The sequence below is a fragment of the Apis laboriosa genome, unplaced genomic scaffold, assembly GCF_014066325.1.
Source record: "Apis laboriosa isolate Shangri-la unplaced genomic scaffold, ASM1406632v1 scaffold34_cov151, whole genome shotgun sequence".
Classification (NCBI taxonomy): Eukaryota; Metazoa; Arthropoda; class Insecta; order Hymenoptera; family Apidae; genus Apis; species Apis laboriosa.
In genome coordinates this window covers 911,934-931,779 of record NW_025222928.1, presented here as the reverse complement: position 1 = coordinate 931,779, position 19,846 = coordinate 911,934, and the positions used below count along the sequence as shown (strand labels likewise).

The 19,846-nt window shown below is 31.0% G+C and overlaps 1 protein-coding gene and 1 long non-coding RNA gene across 8 annotated transcripts in view; one reads left to right on the top strand and one right to left on the bottom strand.

Annotated features, from left to right (window-relative positions):
* Positions 1-19,846, top strand: part of LOC122715174 (papilin) — a 139,042-nt gene that overhangs the window by 114,692 nt on the left and 4,504 nt on the right. For 3 of the 7 annotated variants that reach the window (XM_043937125.1, XM_043937130.1, XM_043937124.1), the window contains exons 5-31: positions 816-898; positions 1,622-1,772; positions 1,955-2,078; positions 2,381-2,461; positions 2,564-2,736; positions 3,261-3,396; positions 4,097-4,440; positions 4,794-4,973; positions 5,196-5,366; positions 5,995-6,177; positions 6,988-7,123; positions 7,922-8,037; positions 8,296-8,683; positions 8,904-10,574; positions 10,755-11,153; positions 11,630-11,986; positions 12,226-12,402; positions 12,817-12,996; positions 13,864-14,043; positions 15,636-15,806; positions 16,365-16,580; positions 16,774-16,944; positions 17,061-17,477; positions 17,801-18,010; positions 18,155-18,322; positions 18,835-19,077; positions 19,404-19,726. In XM_043937125.1, coding sequence (XP_043793060.1) covers positions 816-898; positions 1,622-1,772; positions 1,955-2,078; positions 2,381-2,461; positions 2,564-2,736; positions 3,261-3,396; positions 4,097-4,440; positions 4,794-4,973; positions 5,196-5,366; positions 5,995-6,177; positions 6,988-7,123; positions 7,922-8,037; positions 8,296-8,683; positions 8,904-10,574; positions 10,755-11,153; positions 11,630-11,986; positions 12,226-12,402; positions 12,817-12,996; positions 13,864-14,043; positions 15,636-15,806; positions 16,365-16,580; positions 16,774-16,944; positions 17,061-17,477; positions 17,801-18,010; positions 18,155-18,322; positions 18,835-19,077; positions 19,404-19,726 — 7,149 coding nt within the window. The remainder of the gene's footprint in view (positions 1-815; positions 899-1,621; positions 1,773-1,954; positions 2,079-2,380; positions 2,462-2,563; positions 2,737-3,260; positions 3,397-4,096; positions 4,441-4,793; positions 4,974-5,195; positions 5,367-5,994; positions 6,178-6,987; positions 7,124-7,921; positions 8,038-8,295; positions 8,684-8,903; positions 10,575-10,754; positions 11,154-11,629; positions 11,987-12,225; positions 12,403-12,816; positions 12,997-13,863; positions 14,044-15,635; positions 15,807-16,364; positions 16,581-16,773; positions 16,945-17,060; positions 17,478-17,800; positions 18,011-18,154; positions 18,323-18,834; positions 19,078-19,403; positions 19,727-19,846) is intronic. The other 4 variants (XM_043937128.1, XM_043937127.1, XM_043937126.1 and 1 more) reach the window with 4 other exon arrangements.
* Positions 12,933-15,154, bottom strand: LOC122715175. The gene is made up of 3 exons (XR_006346799.1): positions 14,740-15,154; positions 13,855-14,034; positions 12,933-13,059 (listed from the first exon to the last, which is right to left on the bottom strand). It is a non-coding gene; the product is annotated as an uncharacterized LOC122715175 (long non-coding RNA).

The following is a 19,846-nucleotide window of genomic DNA, read 5'->3' as shown; positions in this document are numbered from 1 at the left end:
ATTATATATGATTAATTTGATGGTAATAATTTTCTACGTGACGTTTATGGACTGGTCTTGGATTTGTTTTTTTCTGGAGTATTTATAGGAGAAAGTATTTCAAAATTGAACGCAGTAATTGTAAAAAAAAAAAAAAAAAATAAAACGTTTGTGTTTGATATACTAGTTTACAATGTGACCAAGCACATTTTTCAATCTTCATTTTTATCCCTCGCATATTTCTTCACGAAGAAGATTCCTCCCCCTGATTTGTTACAATATTTATGAAATTCTCGTAGAACTGCAGTTTCATGGGTAGGAGAATAGAAGAACAGGAAAACAACGTGAAAGCATGGCCATTTGTAACCGGAAGTTTTTCCCTTTGTTAATCTAGTGATTCATCATCGATTTCCATCTTCCATTTTCTAAATGGAACTTGTTCCTTCTGATTATCAATATTTCGATTTTAAGTATTCAACTAATATTCTCTAATATCTCACTAATACTTCAATTACTTACTTGAGCTTTATAATTAACTTCAATAAGCTTCTGTGCAAAATTTAATTCACAAATTAAATATCGATTTTTTGCTTGCATTTTCAATTAGATCGAATCTAATTACAAGTTTTTATTATCAATTATTATCAATTTCAAGATAAAATGTATTAAAAATTGTATCAAAATCATTGGCTTCAATTTCTCGATCCCAAAAATTAATTATACTTTAACTTTCACGGATAAAAAAAATAATTTTCCTCCCTTATAGAATCATGAAATAAAACTGCACGCGTCCAAAGATAATTTATTAACACTCTTCCTTCCGTTCCTTTGTCCAGGAATGTCCAGGCGAGGCGAAGGACTTCCGCGCGGAGCAGTGCGCGGAATTTAACAGCGTGCCATTCGAGGGAATTTACTACGAGTGAGTATAATCGAAAACGATCCCTGTGACGTGTTCTGTCACAGCGTATCGGTGGAAATCGTTTTCGAAATCCCGATACCGATACCGGGAATCTGATTTATCGTCGACGTCATGTTTGACGATGGAAGATCGTGACCTTTTCACGTCACGAGATCTAATTCGAAATTGAAATCTATCCTCGTTTTAATTCGTATCCGACGCGAGATCTTCGTGTCCGAGTTTCGTACGTGTCGTTGATACTTGAATTTTTATCGAAAAATTGAAATATTCTTTTAATATCTTTTAAAATGTATATCTTTGTTACTTTAAGGATACCAAAGTACGAATATTCTTTTGTTTATTTTTTCGAAGAGTAAAATAATTAAAAGATTGTTCGATTGTTAAGATCGCAAAATAAATTCGAATCAATTCATTGAACGCTAAGACAGTCATCGCAATTAGCCTTCATAAATGTTATATTATACGCTGCTTCCATGCAAAAGACGATAATCGACTCGAATTAATCAAAATTATGCGATCGTATCGTTTTTTTTATCCGATGAAACGACAACAAAATTTAATTTCACTCTACAAACGATCCATTAAATATTTGTTAAACTTTTCGAAACATCACCGGAAAGGGGAGATCGGCCAGTTATCGAGAAGAGATCGATGGCGATCGATCTCTCCGTGGATCTTCTCCGGTGAACAACAGCGAGACTAATCGTGCAAAATCATTCGCAGTTGGATTCCGTACACGGGCGGGCCGAACAAGTGCGAATTGAATTGCATGCCACGAGGCGAGCGTTTCTTCTACAGACACAAGCTGATGGTGATAGACGGGACGCCATGCGAGGTGGAGAAGAACGACGTCTGTGTCGGAGGCAAATGCATGGTGAGTTAAACGATCCATGATTCACCAATGATCGAGACCATTGTCCGTTCCTCTTTGAATTGAATCGTGTGGCCAATCGAGTAAAAATTAAATTATTCGTTATTAATCGGTAGGTATAATTATAATTTGCAATAAAAATATTAATAAGTGCGTTAATGTGTAATTGTTGTTTGATTGATTAGCCTGTTGGATGTGACATGATGCTTGGAAGCGAGGTGAAGGAGGATGCTTGCAGGGAATGTGGAGGAGATGGGTCTAATTGTAATACCGTTTCCGGTTTGTTTGATACGGATGATCTTCAAGCGGGTAAATAAAAGTATTTATTTTACTTTTTCTTCGTGGATAATTAGGTGATTGTATGTTTCTCGTCTTGCAATAGATCAAATTTGATTTAGATTTTGTTACATGTTTCTGCAATTATTTTTTTATTAAATTTCGTTAAATGATAATCTATATTGAAATAAGATATCAATTAAACTTTTATTCAATTAAAAATTAGAATAAGATATATTTTAAAAAACGGAAAAAAAGATTATTGTAATTAAGAATATATTGTAAAATTAATCACAAAATTACCTTTTTTTTTTCCTTTATTAAATATCATCCAGGATACATCGATATCATATTGATTCCCAAAGGAGCAACGAACGTTGTGATAAAGGAGATCGAACCCTCGAACAATTATTTAGGTGAGTAAACTTTGAATATCGTAATGATCCATAATTACCATTATACCGCGTGATTAAACGTTGATGAGAGCCGCCACGTTTTAACACGTTTTATACCGGCAGCTATTAGAAACACTTCGGGCCATTATTATCTAAATGGAAACTGGAGGATAGATTTCCCGCGAAGCTTGAAATTCGCCGGGACTATATTCCATTATTCGAGAGATCCGCAAGGTTTCTCAGCACCCGATACCATTACCGCCTTGGGACCGACGAATGAGTCAATTTACGTGGTGGTGAGTGGCTGCATCGCTCTTAAATAGCAAATTACAATGTTATACAGTCAGACCACTTTTTTCTAGCATTATATAAAAATCACTAAGTAAGAAATTTTTTTTTTTTATTAACAGGCAATTTATTAGAATAAATTAGCTTTTTATAAATGATAAATAATTACCTTAAATTATAATACAGTAATAATGAATCTGTATTTCAATTTTTTATTTATTCCAGTAAAGCGAATGAGAAGTTGAATTCAAAGGACATTTTACTTTATTTTAACATATTTAAAAAGATTTTCTCCTTTCAAATAAAATAAATAATGTCCAATCGTCGATCATCGTGCAAATCCTGTTGAAATAACAAAACAATAATTATAAAGTTTAACAAAAAAATAATTATAAGAAAATATCAATCTAAAAATTATCTTCACAAATCCAAATAATCCATTCCTCGATTGCAAAGTGTCCGTACAATTTCTTTATAATTCGATGATTATCGCTTCAAGAAGAAGAATAATTCGCGTAATTGTTTTTGACAGCTCCTTTATCAAGATCACAACGTTGGGGTTCACTACGAGTATAGCGTGCCGAAGAGGGTTTCCCAGCAAACAGACGCGGATAGTTATACGTGGATAACCGACGAATTTTCCAGCTGTAGCGCGACTTGCGGTGGAGGTAGTATTTCCAAAATTGATACCGTTACAGCTAAATACACGGTGAATGTAATCAATAATCGGATAGCCGTTGTTTATACGGTTCTATCGATGTTCTCTAAATTTGATCCAGCAATTTACGGAAGGTACAGATGCTCCAGGTTTGATGAAAATTTATTAATTAATATGCTTTCCATTTAATGCACCTCTAAACGGATCATTCAATGTTCCGTTCATCGTACGTTGGATCATCGAGTCAGTGGTTAAGAGCGAAAGTTGTTCATTTTTAAAAAATTCAAATATCGATTTGATGATGATTTTGTTTTCTAATTCTGAGAATGAATTTTTTTTTTAAGTTGCTTGTTAGAACATTTTTTTGTCAATTATCAAATCAATAATATAATTTTATTTTTATATAATTTGTATGTAATTCATTTATAAATTTTCTTATAATTTTCCTTTTTATGCAACGATAATAATTTTGGCTTTGGAATAACACATATTTAATTTCAATGAATAATAATACAATGAGTTATATAGATATTTAATATTTTCGCTTAGATTGGTACCTAGATCTTTCAAAAATAACAATTCTTTAATTACTTATGAATTATGATCGAAAAGGTAGTAAAATTATTTCAAATATCCCTTCACGGAAATAATTGCAATCATTTACAAGATAACTATTAGTTTCACTTACCTAGAATAATTCTTTTTCAAAGGTTATCAATCGAGACGCGTGGCCTGCGTACGAAGAAGGGATAACCAACCGGTGGATGAGAGCCTTTGCGATCCGCAGTTGGAACCAGCTGACACAGAGGCATGTAACGTGGACCCGTGTCCACCTGTGTGGGTGGAGGGCGAATGGGGCCCCTGCAACAAGCACTGCGGCAAAGGAGGTGAGCAGAGCAGAGAGATCAAATGCGAGCAGGTCATCTCCGGTGGAATTCCCACATTGGTGGACGATAGTCAGTGTTTGGAGAAGGTAGGACCAAAAGGTCCGACCAATCAGGAATGTAACAAGGATGTACCGTGCCCGCAATTCCATGTGGGACCCTGGAAACCGGTACGAATTTTTTGAATAAATACTTTTTGATATTTTAAAATTTAAAAGTTTTTACGTTTCAATTTTATTTTCCTTTTAATAATTAATTATATTTAATTATACTTTTGGAATATAAAATTTTTCTCAATCTTAAATGTGAATGTATCACGATTCATTATTGAAGAAGCTTTTCAGAATGGGTACGAATCTTTTGATGTATATATAATTTGGACATATATATAACCATTCAAAGTATTAAGAAATTATTTAACATCATATATAGAATACAAAATAATTATAATTATATTAATAAACTAATAATGGTAGATTTTAGGGATAAAATAACAATTTTTTTGTATCTTCTTATTACACAGTGTGATCATTTGTGCGGACCGGGCAAGCAAACCAGAAGAGTGACGTGTTACACGAAGGTGGACGGGAAGATTCAAGTGCTGGAGGATCAGGCATGCGAGGGAGACGTTCCAGAGCGTGAGAAACCTTGCGAATTGAGACCTTGCGCCGGCCTCGACTGGGTCACGTCGGATTGGAGTGGAGTAAGCCCGCAATTTTTCACGCGATACCGCCTAAACCTCTCTCTCGTGGTGTCATTCCATTTAAAATATAGGAGAAAATAAAAGCTTCTATACGAATATATTTTCGGCAAGCGATAGTACAAAAGCATGTAAATGAAAATAGTGTCCTATATTCTTTCTCGTGTCACGAATTCGTTCTCTCTTTACGATTATTGCTCGACAACTTTGATCACTTTTCCCCAGTGCGACGACAAATGTGGACTTAGCCAAGAAACCAGGACCACATACTGCGCCACTCAAGATGGAACCGTTTATCCGGATGAAAAATGCAACGTCGAAAAGCCTGAATTGACGCGAGATTGCGAGAGTAAAAAGGAATGCGAGGTTCTCTGGTTCGCTTCTCAATGGAGCGACGTAAGTTTATTATTATATTGTTAGAATATTAGCAATTGAAATTCAGCAATTGTACCCTCTTGCTCGATAATTTATTAATTAACAATACAAGTCAATTGAAAAATTATAAAATGATAATTTATAAAATTTTCTTCTATAGTTTGACACATTCTGTACGAGTGACAGTACGCGTCATGAACTTTTCCAAGAAATGTGAAAGATGAAAAAGAATTTTCCACATATCCGGCTTTTCTTTTGCACACGTGTTCAGTACGAGTGTTATCGTTAGTATACACAGTCATTTTGGATTTCATTGTATTTTTAATCCCGTGATTTTTGATCCCAAATTTTTGAACGAACTAATAATTTTATATCAAAAGTTTGTAAAATTTCCTTTCTATTATATTGTTATTATTAAGCAGATAATTAAAAAAGAAATTAAATTTAACATAAAAAGCGCAGGATATATTTGTCTCAAAGAAGATAGAAGATAGAAAATAATAATGACAGAATTTGATATAATAAATTTTCTATCAGAAAGAATTATCGATTTTAAAAATGTAATTTATAATATTTTTTTTATGAAAAAGTTTTGTCGTATTTAATACGTTCACGTGACATTTGACATACAATTACTTTGGTGCCATAGTGTTCAGCGAAATGTGGGTCAGGTGTGCAGACACGCAAGGTGTTCTGTGGTACGTTCGAAGGTGAAACGGTGACGAAAGTGCCAGACGAAAAATGCGACCTGGCCAAGAGATTCAACGACACGAAAAATTGCACAGCCGAAGAGGAGTGCAAAGGAGAATGGTTTGCTGGCCCATGGAGCAAGGTAATGCATATATTCATTTTGAAATAAACTTCAAGTTTCTGTGGAATTTTTTCTCTTTTCAATGATTTTTAATGATTCCATTCAATGATTTCAAAGATGGTTTCGAGAATACATAAAATTTCATTCATAAAAATAAAAATAAAATTCATTGAACTAATAAATCCTGCAATCTCTTATAGTTACAAATAAAGTAAAAGATTTTAATTAAAAAGATATATCAATCATATATAATTTTATGATACTCATTTAATACTAAAATTCCAGGAATTTCATTCTATATGAAATTTTACCAGCACTCATTTTTTACATAATTTCCTTGATTTTATGATTTTAATTAACACTATCCTTGAGTACCGTTGAGAATTAAATAATCTTTCTTATTAATATCAATTAATTATGTATTTTTGTATCAAAATGTTTGAAATTAATTTCATTTTTTTTAATACCATAATGAATATTATACTTTGGATATTTTGCATTTTTTTGTATTCCATACAAGCATATTCCATAAATTTTTATACTTCAACATTTTTATAATTCAACATTTTCATTACTATATATAAATATCCGCATTCTCTTTGTAATTTGAAAATTTTCTATTCAAGCAATTGAAATATCCAATTCTAGCACTAGGGGATAATTTTCTTAGAAAAATCTCGTTACCAACGTGAGGTATTCGCGAGAAATATATCGCGTCCTGTTCTCCTTCGGTCGCCAAAGAAATTCAATATCTTCGACGGCTTTGTAGCGAGCCTAACAAGAAGGCGTCCGCCTCAAATTTCTTCCATTAATCACCTTACCGTGTTCCAGTGTTCGAAACCATGCGGCGGTGGCACGATGAACCGCAAGGTGATTTGCATGAAGGCCAACATGACAGTGCCAAACTGTGGCATCAACACGATTATATTCTCCGTAGAAAATTGCAACAATCAACCATGCGAATCAGGTATCTTCTATGACAATTCCATATTTTGCGAAAATTGACTTAGAGATCCGATTAAAGAATTTCGACTTCAATTTTTTGCATCAATTTCTTGGTGTTTAAATAATTCATTTTTTTCTTTTACTTTTATTTTTATCCTTTAATCTTGTAATAATTTATTTGAAAATTTATTTATTTTTGGATTTAGAAAAATTCTTAAATCTGAAATTGTTTAATCTTAGTAAAAAATTAAAATAAAAAACGATAAACATTAAATGATAAAACAAATAATTTTGTATTTTCCTATAAAGAGAAATCTTCAAATCTAGTTAGATTGTTATTATATGTTATATAATAAATCTCAAAATCAATAAGATTATATATATTTTTAGGAATAGAATATGAATGTTTAAAATATGTCCCTGAAAGCAAAATGAAACCAATTATACAAAATTATTTTAGTTTGTGTTCATCTATTGATTGCAATAATTTCGCACTTCATTATTCTGTTAATAATAAATTATAAAATTTTTTATCATATTGCATTTAAATATATATTAAATTAAAATATTTTTGCACAAATTAATTTTCTATTAATATTCTATGGAATGACAAAAGAAATAGTATATAATAACTATTTACGTTCCAAAAATTTTTATTAAAATCAAAATTTATTATATATTCAGAAATTCTATCTCTAAATTAAAAACAATTATTGAAAACAGATATTATTGAAAACAGATATTGACAATTATTGAAAACAGATATTGGAATTTATATTTATCTCAATTTTTTTTTAATTCAAATCATCACTGTTTCTAGATGAAGTGATACCAGTGCAACCAGATAAGATCAAAGATCTTACCGAGGAGGATGATGAATGTGAAGTGTATGAGGATGAAGACTTTGTGACTGTCTCATCTAGTCTTGCACTTAGCGTAAGTGAAACTCATTTGTAATTAATCAAATACCTAGTCCCATAACATTTTCTCTTAATATTACATTTCATCTTCCTAGATGCAGAAATTAATCTCTTCTATTCCTTAAAATTGATTATTATTTCTTAATTAAATTTTAAAATTAATTTCTAAAATTTCTAATAAATTTTTTAATTTTCTTTTTTAATATATTTTCTCTAAGTTTATTTTTGTAATTAAATTTTTAAATTTAAATCACGGTACTTATTTACTTTATAGGATAAATCCAGCAAAATGTCAGATCTCACCGAGGCAACTCCCCTAAGTTCACCAAACACAGACGATTCTACTGGAAACGATATGGACGATTTAATGCTTAACGATGATGGTGCCACTCGAGGCGATATATCTCCTAGAGAAATGGAAAATGGTGAAGGAAGCGGAACAGATTTCACCGATACATTCTTCTATACTTATACATCGGAATTCGAATCAACATTCGAAGGAAGTGGAACCAGTGAAATCACAGAAGAAAACGAATTGTTTACGACAGAATCTGGAATCACGGAAACTGATGTTACCGAGGAGACTGTCGAGGGATCCACCATGGATTCCACTGATGAATCGTCTGTGGAATCGATGACGCAAGAAAGTCTGGCATCTGGACGTGAGTTTATTTAATTTTATTTTTGGAAACGTTGTAGATTAAAGATATTAAAGATATTAAAGTTAAATCGCAATTTTCATATGATTTTTTAATTTCATAATATTATTAAAAACTTATCGTGAATTTGAAACGAATTTAACAATAAGAATTTCATAAAAAATATTTCATTTTAAAAAATATAACAATTATCAATGTAATTTTGCAATATTATTTAATATAGAAACAGATATAACAACCGAATCAGGCGCAACCGAAGCAACAACAGTTTCTTCTGAGAGCGGAGCAACTGAAGCCACATCAATGACAGAATCTATGGAGACTGAAGATACTGGACCGTCAGAATCCACTGAATCAGGTCCAACAACCTTTTCATCGGAAATTGAAAGCACAGTTACGGAACAAGAGATGACTGAAGAATCTGTATCAACAGATATAAAACCTGATGACACAGATAAGACTACAGAAACAAGTGCCACTGAGGAAACTACTGAATCAGGATCCACAGAACCAACAATTTCGACAGAATCAAAAGCGACAGAAGAAAGTACAGAATCTGGAGTTACAACAGAATCTGGAGTCACAACAGAATCTGGAGCCATAGCAGAATCTGAAGCTACAACAGAATTTGGAGCTACAACAGAATCTGGAACTACAATAGAATCTGGAGCTACAACAGAATCTGGAGCTACAACAGAATCTGGAGCTACAACAGAATCTGCAGCTACAACAGAATCTGCAGCTACAACAGAATCTGAAATTACAACAGAATCTGGAGCTACAACAGAATCTATGTCAACTGAAGTTACAGAGTCAACAGAATCTGAAGCTACAACAGAATCTGAAGGTACAACAGAATCTAGAGCCACAACAGAATTTGAAGGTACAACAGAACCTGGAGTCACTACAGAATCTGGAGCAACAACTGAATCAGTATCAACGGAAGTTACTGAATCAACGGAATCTGGAGCGACAACTACAGAATCTGGTCCGACAGAAACTACTGTATCTGGTGAAACTACTGAATCTGGTGCAACAACGACAGAAGGAACGACGATTTCTGGCGAGACTACTGAATCGGCTGAAACTACAGAGTCTGGTACAACTGAGAGTGGTGAAACAACTGTTTCTGGAGTGACAGAGTCAACCGTTTCCGGATTGACACCGGTTACTGATGAAGAAGAGATCGAAGTAACTGAGAAAACACACGTAACTGAATTCTGGACAACACTCGCTCCGGAAGAAGTCACACGCAAACATCGCGTTTGCAAGGTGCCTAAGAAGAAAAAGACCTGCAAAACCATGCCGTTTGGTTGCTGTTACGATGGAATTACTGCAGCGCTAGGACCATTCGGCCAAGGATGTCCTATGGCTCAGACTTGCAATGAGACTAAACACGGTTGCTGTCCTGATGGAGTATCACCAGCTATTGGTCCAGAGAACAAAGGCTGTCCTGAATCTCTCTGCGATGAAACATTGTTCGGTTGTTGTCCAGATGGAATTACCGCTGCTGAAGGCAATGATTTCGAAGGATGCAAGAAACTTTGCAACGAGACAGAATTTGGATGCTGTCCGGATAACGAGACACCCGCTAGTGGAGAAAATAACATGGGATGTTGCAATAACACTAAATTCGGTTGTTGTCCTGATGGAATAAAACCTGCTTCTGGACCGGACAGTGAAGGTTGCGAGGAGGAGATCACTTCTATCACTCCACTTACTGAAGAATATGAAACAACTACTGTGCAGGAAGATTGTTCGAATTCCACCTATGGATGTTGTCCGGATGGTATTTCCACTGCAATTGGCGCCAATTTTGAGGGATGTGGTATTATTAATGCGGAGAACTGTACTATATCGTACTTTGGATGTTGTCCCGATGGAGTATCACCAGGTTCGTAATTTTCTAAGATAAAATATTATAATATATCAAAATATTTTCTAATATTTATTATAAAATAAATTCTATGAGTATCTATTTTTACTCAATATTATTTTATATTTTTAAATTGAAAAATATAATTATTCCAATTTCTTTAATTTATTAAAATCTTCAATATTTAATGTTCATCAGCTCTTGGGCCCAATAATTATGGATGCCATATGCCCTGTGAGAATAGCAGTTATGGTTGCTGTGAAGATGGTGTTACTCCTGCACATGGTCCCAATAGAGAGGGTTGTTGTCTATCAACACAATACAAATGTTGTCCGGATAACATACTTCCTGCTCGTGGTCCTGATTTCTATGGCTGTGGATGTCAATACATGAGATTCGGGTGTTGTCCCGATAATAGTACCGCTGCTCGTGGACCGAATAACGAGGGTTGCGGATGCAAATACACGCCCCATGGTTGCTGTCCAAATCGTTTTACGCCAGCCACAGGACCGAATTACGATGGTTGTCCATGTTACACATATCAATTTGGTTGTTGTTCCGATGGTGTCACCATTGCAAAAGGACCCCATGGACAAGGTAATTGTATAAAATTAAAATTAAAATTAATATTAATTTTGGTCAAAGCTTGGTAGAATTTTGAAAATGTATCGAAAATGTTTCATATATTATGCACCAAGTAACGAAGAATATTGAACTTTTATTTAGCTTTTAATAATATGATAAATAATATTATGATAATCCATATTGATCATATCATTATAATATTAGATATATTTTAAAATAAAATCTTTTATAAAAATGTTTTATTAAATTGATAAAAATTAAATACATACTGAAATGATTATTAATTTTATTAATTTATATTAATAATCAAAAAGTAAACAAAATATAAATAAAAATTGAAATGGAAAATAATATAATCAAACAAATTTAAGTAAGTATATCATTTAATATCCATATTCACTAATGTGTAAGTTGATACTTACATACATCATATAGCAAAGCAACTTTTAATTTATAATTAACGGCATATTCCTTATGGGAATTTGCAGGCTGCGGTTGCGAGAATACGGAATTCAAATGCTGCTCAGATGGAAGAACACCAGCAAAGGGCCCGAACTTTGCCGGATGCACTTGCGATGCCTCCAAATATGGATGTTGTCCTGATGGCGTGGAAGAAGCTCAAGGAGAGAATTTCGAGGGATGTCTCTCAGTTCCATCCACTCCTGGAGCGGCTTGCGCATTGGAAAGAGATAGAGGACCATGTCGAGACTTCACTGTTAAATGGTATTTTGACACAGAATATGGTGGATGCTCAAGATTTTGGTATGGAGGCTGCGAAGGTAACGACAATCGATTCAAGACTCAGGAAGAATGCAAGGAAGTGTGTGTGCAGCCTAAAGGAAAAGGTAGTATAAATAAAACATGAATATTTAATTGTTTCAAAAATTTATAGAGTTTTTTATAATTAATATTATTTTATTTTCAATATTATTTTGATATTCAAATTATATTTTAGTAATTGATGTATTTTTTTTAGTAATTTTCTTTATTAGGTAACGAAATCTGAATTTCCTTTTCTTTTTTAAATTTTTAATTTTTTAATTGTAAGACATAATGAAATTTAATTTTTGGAATTATGTCGTAGATGCCTGTTTCTTACCAAAGATTTCTGGGCCTTGTGAAGGCTATTTCCCTACATGGTATTACGATTCTGGCAGAAAGCAGTGTGGTCAGTTTGTCTATGGTGGATGCCTTGGTAATGCGAATAAATTTAAAACCAGAGAAGAATGCGAGGAACTTTGTGTCACTCCTGATGATCTGGGTAAATTAATCAACTTTTTATTACTTTCAATATTTTTTATTATTTAATTATTCTGAAATTAATTGCAGAGTTTTCGCTTTACTTTATTCAATGGAATATTTTGTCTATTTTCTGACTAAATTTTTATATTAAATAAAATTTATAAATAAAATTTTTAAATTTATAAAATATTTTTGATAATATTATAATTGATAAAAATTTATAATTGATAAAATTTTTTTCAATTTATTTATATGTTCTTCATATGAAGTTTGTGATTTTGATTTTGTGATTTATGATTTTGTATGATTTTGTATGAATATCAATTTTGTTGTGATAGTAAAGTATAATGAGATATAATTTAAATTTCTTGAAAAAATTTAGATTAAATTATAATACCAATATTAATCTTCATTTTTTATTATATTTCATTAGATCCTTGCGACCAAACGAAAGAATCAGGTCCCTGCGAGGGCAACTTTACCAGGTGGTACTTCAATGCAGAATCACAAGGTTGCGAGCAATTCCTGTACGGTGGATGCAAAGGAAATGATAATAACTTCCCAACGGAAATCGCTTGTCATCAACAATGCTTGCAACCAGGAAGGAGACGAGGTATGTTCATCCATTTCAATTTCTTTCATTCGACATCCGCACGTATCACGCTCGTTTTTCTGCCTGAAACCATATTTTTATTATATAATAATATATTAATTATTTAATATATTATTTGTTTTTACTAGATATATTTAATAGTGTTTCAGATTATTTTTCTTCGTAAACGAATCGAAATATGTGGCAATTTTTTTTGTCAATTTGTCTTTTGTTTTCATTTTTAAGCGATTTTTCTTGCAGTTGATATTTTGTTATCAAACACGAGAAGGATATGATGGAGATCGTAAAAATTGTTTTAATCATTTTTGAGGAAAATCAATCTGCATGTAATTATTTTTTTCACGTACAATAAATTGAATTTTTCTTGATTATTGATAAAATTGTTAACAATGAAGGATCGATGAAAAAAGAAAAAAAAAAAAGAATAATCAAAACTAAATCGCCAGAAAAAGAATTCGATTAAATTGAAATGTTTATTAAAATTTTAAAATTTCCATTAATAATATCATGAATAATTTTTATTTATTTATTAAAATATGATTTAAACGTATATTTCTTATTTACAAAGAATGCAGAAGATACTAAAACAACGCATAACAACAAAACTTAAAAAAAATAATATATTAAAGAAGAAATCATGTAATAATGTACAAATATAATATTTTCCAATTCTGGCGACTTAGTATCTTTGCAAATATCATTTCAATCAGAATCTTCACTTTCAATTACATTAAACATGATATATCAGCAAACATAATTCAGGCATCAAACGCCATATCCAAGCACCAAAAATTGGCACTGATCATCAGATATCAAATATAACGAAATAATCCCTAAGTAATCGTAGAAAATACATACTATTTACAGTAAAACTGACAGACGTATGCCGCTTGGAGAAAGATCCCGGCCCTTGTCCGGGCTCTGTGTTACGCTGGTATTATGACGCCGGGCGTCAGACGTGTAACCAATTTGTTTACGGCGGTTGTAAAGGCAATACGAATAGATTCCATACGCGTGCTGCCTGTGAGCAGCGCTGCCCTGTAAAAGGTATTAGAAAAAGTCAAAAAAGGCAAAAGAAAAAAAAAAGGAAAAGAAAATGAATAGAACATGGAAAATAGCAAAGAAAGGAATTAAAGGAAGGAATTGAAGAAACAAAAGCTTATCTGCTTTTTGAATAATTGAATCGCTCGCAATTTGTAGAAAAAGAAAAAAAGAGAGAGTAATTTCTTATTCGTGGGTGTTGGTGGAACGATTGGACATCGTTTTAATCGAGAAACAATTCTTATTGTTGTCGTTGGTGTTGGTTCGTTTGTTATTATATATCTCTATTTTTTGGCATAAAGCAGAATTGGGCACATCAAACTTATGTATATTTAATTTGTTGTTTGCTATGTTATATTATTTTAAATAATTTTACTTAAAAAATAATTTATACAATGTAAAAATAATATCCTTCAAATGGCAAAATCTAATTTATGTTACTTTTAAAAAAGCACATATCAGGATTTATTATTTAAAAATGTAAAAATATATTTAAGAATAAAATTTTTAAGAGTATTTTTTACAAATGAATATTGTGTTGTGAGTGATTATCCAATAATAATTTTCATTTTCAAATGGATTATCAGTCTAATTACAGAATTATTCTTCAAAAATTTTCATTTATTGATACTTTAACTTTTTGAAAGATAAAATTTTTAATTTTTAACTTTATATTATTATTGAAAATTATTAAATACTTACAATTTTTTGAGATTTATTTCTACTTTTTTTTATATATTCATCCTGAATAGAAAGTGCCCAATTCTATCACAAAACAAACAAAGCACGTTTAATGAAAGCACTGTTAATTTGATAGATCTCGTTCTATACACAATTATTTCTATCTCACGATTAATTGTAATCAATCGTTATCACGCATTATTTTTTAATCGTGTATTATTCACAATAAAAAGCACTCTTTTTGTCGGAATTGCACGCTTGCACCATTGCACGAACGATAAATTGATCGAATCGATAGTTCGACTTTATCTTTCGAGAAGCGATTCTCGTTTCGAGAATAATCATTCTATGGCTTTTATCGCCTAAACGAGTTTTTTCGATTTTTCTCGATTTTTCTCGATTTTTCTCAATTTTTCTCGATTTTTCTCGATTTTAGTGTTCAGTGAATAATTGCGTCGATATTTATTGTTAAGAAAAAAAAGAAATAGATTTTAATTTCTCTTTTGATTTATAATTTTTAACAATTTAACGTGAATATTCAGTATTTAAATACAAATTTTCTATAGTAGAAAGTAAAAATTGAAAGAAAAAACATTTTCATTTTCAGGAATTTGAAGAATATGTATTTCCAAAGAGTATGGCAATTAATCAATCATTTGCTGTTTACTTTAAATCAATAATTTTTAATCATTGATTTACATAAAAATTGAAATAATGATTTCAATTGAGAAGTATGTATTACAAATATATTTCCAAAATTTCAATATTATATGTCTGTAAGGAAAGAAAAATTAATATAATTTATTAATTCTATGATTGAGAAAAATATAAATTGAAGTAAATGACAAATGAAATGGTTAATGAAATCTACACGAGAATCCCATATTGCATGATATAATAATTAATGCGATTAACAGATAGTTGCTTGCTGCCGCGAGCCGAAGGTAATTGTGGTGAGAAGCAATCTCGATGGTACTTTGATCAATCGGAGAATCGGTGCATGCCATTCTATTATACTGGTTGCGGTGGGAATAAAAATAATTTCGAATCTAGGGACGCATGCGAATCTGATTGCCCGGCTAAAGTTGGTAAGATTTTGTCTAATCACTTTCTTAAAAAAAATAAAATAAAATAAAATAAAATAAAATAGAAAGCATCACACTACCTTTATCTTTATATTTCTGTAACAAGATTTATCGATGCTTAATGCTCATTAACGCTTTTCTTAGCAGTTTTGTTCGATTATTATCGGCGTTTCTTTCTTGTGTAATTATCTTCAATGTCGATTGTATCATATGCACGCAAATTTTATTATGAATTATCATCGAATGTACGTCTTTTGCAAATAAAAAGATGTTTTTAATAAATATATATAGATATATACATCATATATTTTTGCTATAAATTTATTATATGTTATATATTGCTTTATTTGTTACAAAACATGAAATAAAAAGTCCTATGAATTAAAAAAAAAAGAAATATAATTTTTTTAAGCAATTTTGTTAAATGATTAATTAAAAAAAAATTAGAGATAATTTTAATTTTGTTAAATTTAATAAAACATTTTGAATGGATTTTATAGAACTTTTTATTTCTTTATATTATCTTATCTATATCTTATATTATTGTAAATTTAAATGCAGAGCAAGATACCTGTCTCTTGCCCGCACTTTTGGGAGAATGCCACAACTATACTCAACGATGGTACTACGATTCCTACGAACAGCAATGTAGACAATTCTATTATGGTGGTTGCGGTGGAAACGAAAATAATTTTGTCACCGAACAAGATTGCATTAACAGATGTCAGACTACGATTACTACCCCTGCGCCAGTAAGAGAAATCGAATTTAAACCAGGTAATATTTTTATCTTTATCATGAATTTAATTTGAATTTCACTTAATATGAAAAAAACTTAAATGATTTCATATCTTATATATTATTATATATAAAACTGTTAATTATTAAAAATAATTGAATTATAGAAATGAAAGATTAAAACAAATTTTAATATGAATTAAAAAAAAAATATGAAAAATAAAATTTTCAGAATTCTGCTTCCTTCCGGATTCTCATGGTCCGTGTTCTGATGAACAAATCAAATGGTTTTATGACAGTAGAGAAGGTGTTTGCAAGCAGTTCAGATATGGGGGCTGCCAAAGCAATGGAAATAACTTTAATAGTCGCGAAGAATGCGAATATAGATGTGGAGACGTTCAAGGTAATTGGGATGGACAGTTGTAATTTTAACTGAATATTTAAGCATTCTTATTACACATTTTCATTAAAAATCATATCAACAATTACTCCAACTATTTTTTATTTTTTTTTCTTTAGATGCTTGCAGTCTGCCCAAAGTTGTTGGTCCCTGTAGCGGTTTTGTCAAACAATACTATTATGATTACCGAGCAGATTCTTGTTACGAATTTGAATATAGTGGTTGTCAGGGTAACAAGAATCGCTTTCAGGATAAAGAATCCTGCGAAAAAAGATGCCAGAAACAAGTTGTTCAAACGGAAACAACGCCAAATGTTACTGTTACACTTGCTCCATCACTTGAAACTGTTTCGAAAAGCCCGATTTGTTATACTCCTGTTGATCCTGGTTCTTGCAATAGTGATATCACAGCTTTTTATTACGATTCACACAATCAGATGTGTCAAGCATTTCTTTATGGCGGTTGTGAAGGAAATGCGAATAGATTCCAAACAGAAGAACAGTGTGAACGTCTTTGCGGAAAGTTTCATGGACAAGGTATATTTAAGAAATCTTTAAAATTTTTAATCATTATATCTCATTTTATAGTTTTATAATTTTTTAATATTAGAACTATTAATTATATCTCAATGTATGTATTGTGTAATGTACAAATAATTGAAGTCAAAGTATTATGAAATAATTGAATATAACTATGTTTGTGTAACTATGTTTCTAATTGAATAAAATTATAAAATTAATATAAATATAATTATAAAAAACATGTTTTTTGGAAATTTTTGGAACAATTTATAATTTATAAAAGAATTTTTACTTTTATTTTTGTAATCAACTTTATAATAATTTAATAATTTTCATAGATACGTGTAACTTACCGCCGGATTCTGGTGAATGCCGAGGTTACTTCCAAAAATATTACTATGACTCGGTCAACCGCATATGTCGCGAATTTTCATACGGTGGATGCGAAGGTAATGCGAACAGGTTTAGTTCAATGGCTGAATGTGAATCTGTTTGCATTCATCATGAGGAACCCGTGTTTCCTGGAAACGACAGCCTTTCAAGCTTGTGTAAGTATTAGATTCATTAATCTCAAATTTCTATTAAAAAATACCAAATAAAATTTGAGAAGAAATGTTATTCGAAAAAGAAATTGATATTTCGAAAAAGAATTTCGTAATGACAATAATGAGTTTTAAACGATAATGATTCAGCAAGTTGTAAAGAACCAGTTGATGTTGGGTCTTGCACTTCTGGTGCTACCAAACGATTCTATTTCGACGATGAAGAACAAACCTGTCGAGCGTTTATTTATACTGGATGCGGTGGAAATCGTAACAGATTCAAGACCTTTGAGTCTTGTATTAGTACTTGCCTTAGCAGTAAGTCGTGAAAATCTGTTTTCCACTATTTGAATAATATATTTTTGTAAATATTTTTAACTTTCAGCTTGGAACGTGATAAATATCTTTACGTTTTATATTGCTGTTTATTTTTATTGTTGTTTTATATTATTTTGTTTCAAATGTTGAATCCTTATGTATCCTTTTCCTTTTTTATTTATCTGCTTTTTATTTGTATTTTTATATATGTTTTTTATTTGTATTTTTATATTTTAATTTTTTTTATTTTTTTTATTATGTTATATTTATTTTTTTTATATATGTTATATTTAATGATATATTCTACCAGCTCTAATTATTCCTAAGCTTCAATCCTGCTAGAAGCAAAAATATAATTTTGCTTTTATCATATATTATAATTTTTTTATTATTCTTTTATTTTATATTTATTCACTTTATATTATTTATATTTATTCACTTCATTTTTCATGTTTTTCTATTTCAAAAGTATTACATTCTTTGTTATATAATTATATTATATATTTTAATAGCTACTAACGAGATCGACGTAGATTCCGGAAAGGATACAAAGGATCCTTGCACCGAAGCACGCGAAGAATGTCAGACTATCCGTTGCCCGTATGGCAAAGAGGCGTTCGTGGACTCTCAGGATTGCGAACGATGTCGTTGCGTTGATCCTTGTAGAACACAAATTTGTCCCGATAACACAAAATGTGCCATTACCTTAGTTGCTACCAAAGATGGTACAGAATACAAAGGAGTATGTAGATCAGGTAGCTATAAAATTAAATTTTTATTATTATTTATGTTATATTCAATTATTCTATATTTTTGAATAAAATATTTCAATTACCTTCTTTAGTGATTTTAATTCTAATTATAAAATATCTTTTGATAATTTTAAAAAATGCTAAATAAATTATAATGCTATATAGATATAATGCTATATAGATTTATAAAATATTTATTGATTTATTAATTTTGACCTAGAACAAAAAATACTTATTAAAAAATCCTTTCAATATTAATTTCAATAATACAATCTTAATAATTAAATTAATAATTACTTTTAAATAGTTTAATATCTATTATTTCACAGTTATGAAACCAGGCCGTTGTCCAAGTATATCGAATAGTACTAGATGCGAACAAGAATGTCTCACGGATGCAGATTGTTCTGGAGATATGAAATGTTGTAATAATGGTTGTGGTGCTTCTTGTCTCGAACCAGCCACCGAAGAAGTTATATTGACTTCTCCAAGACCGTTCGTTACTGCACCTGCAGTTGGTGCTGAAGCAGCTTCCATCAAACAACCAGAGGAACCAAAAGTCAATGCTCAGGAAGGTAGTTACATAACATTGAAGTGCATTACTTTAGGAAATCCAAGACCAATGATCACATGGAGAAAAGGCACAACCTTGGTGAGATTCCTTGATTTTTCTGAAATTAAAAAATTAAAAATTAATTAATAATTTTGTAAATTAATCAATCAAAATATATTTTAATATAATTACAAATGTACAAATTAAAAAGTTATGAAA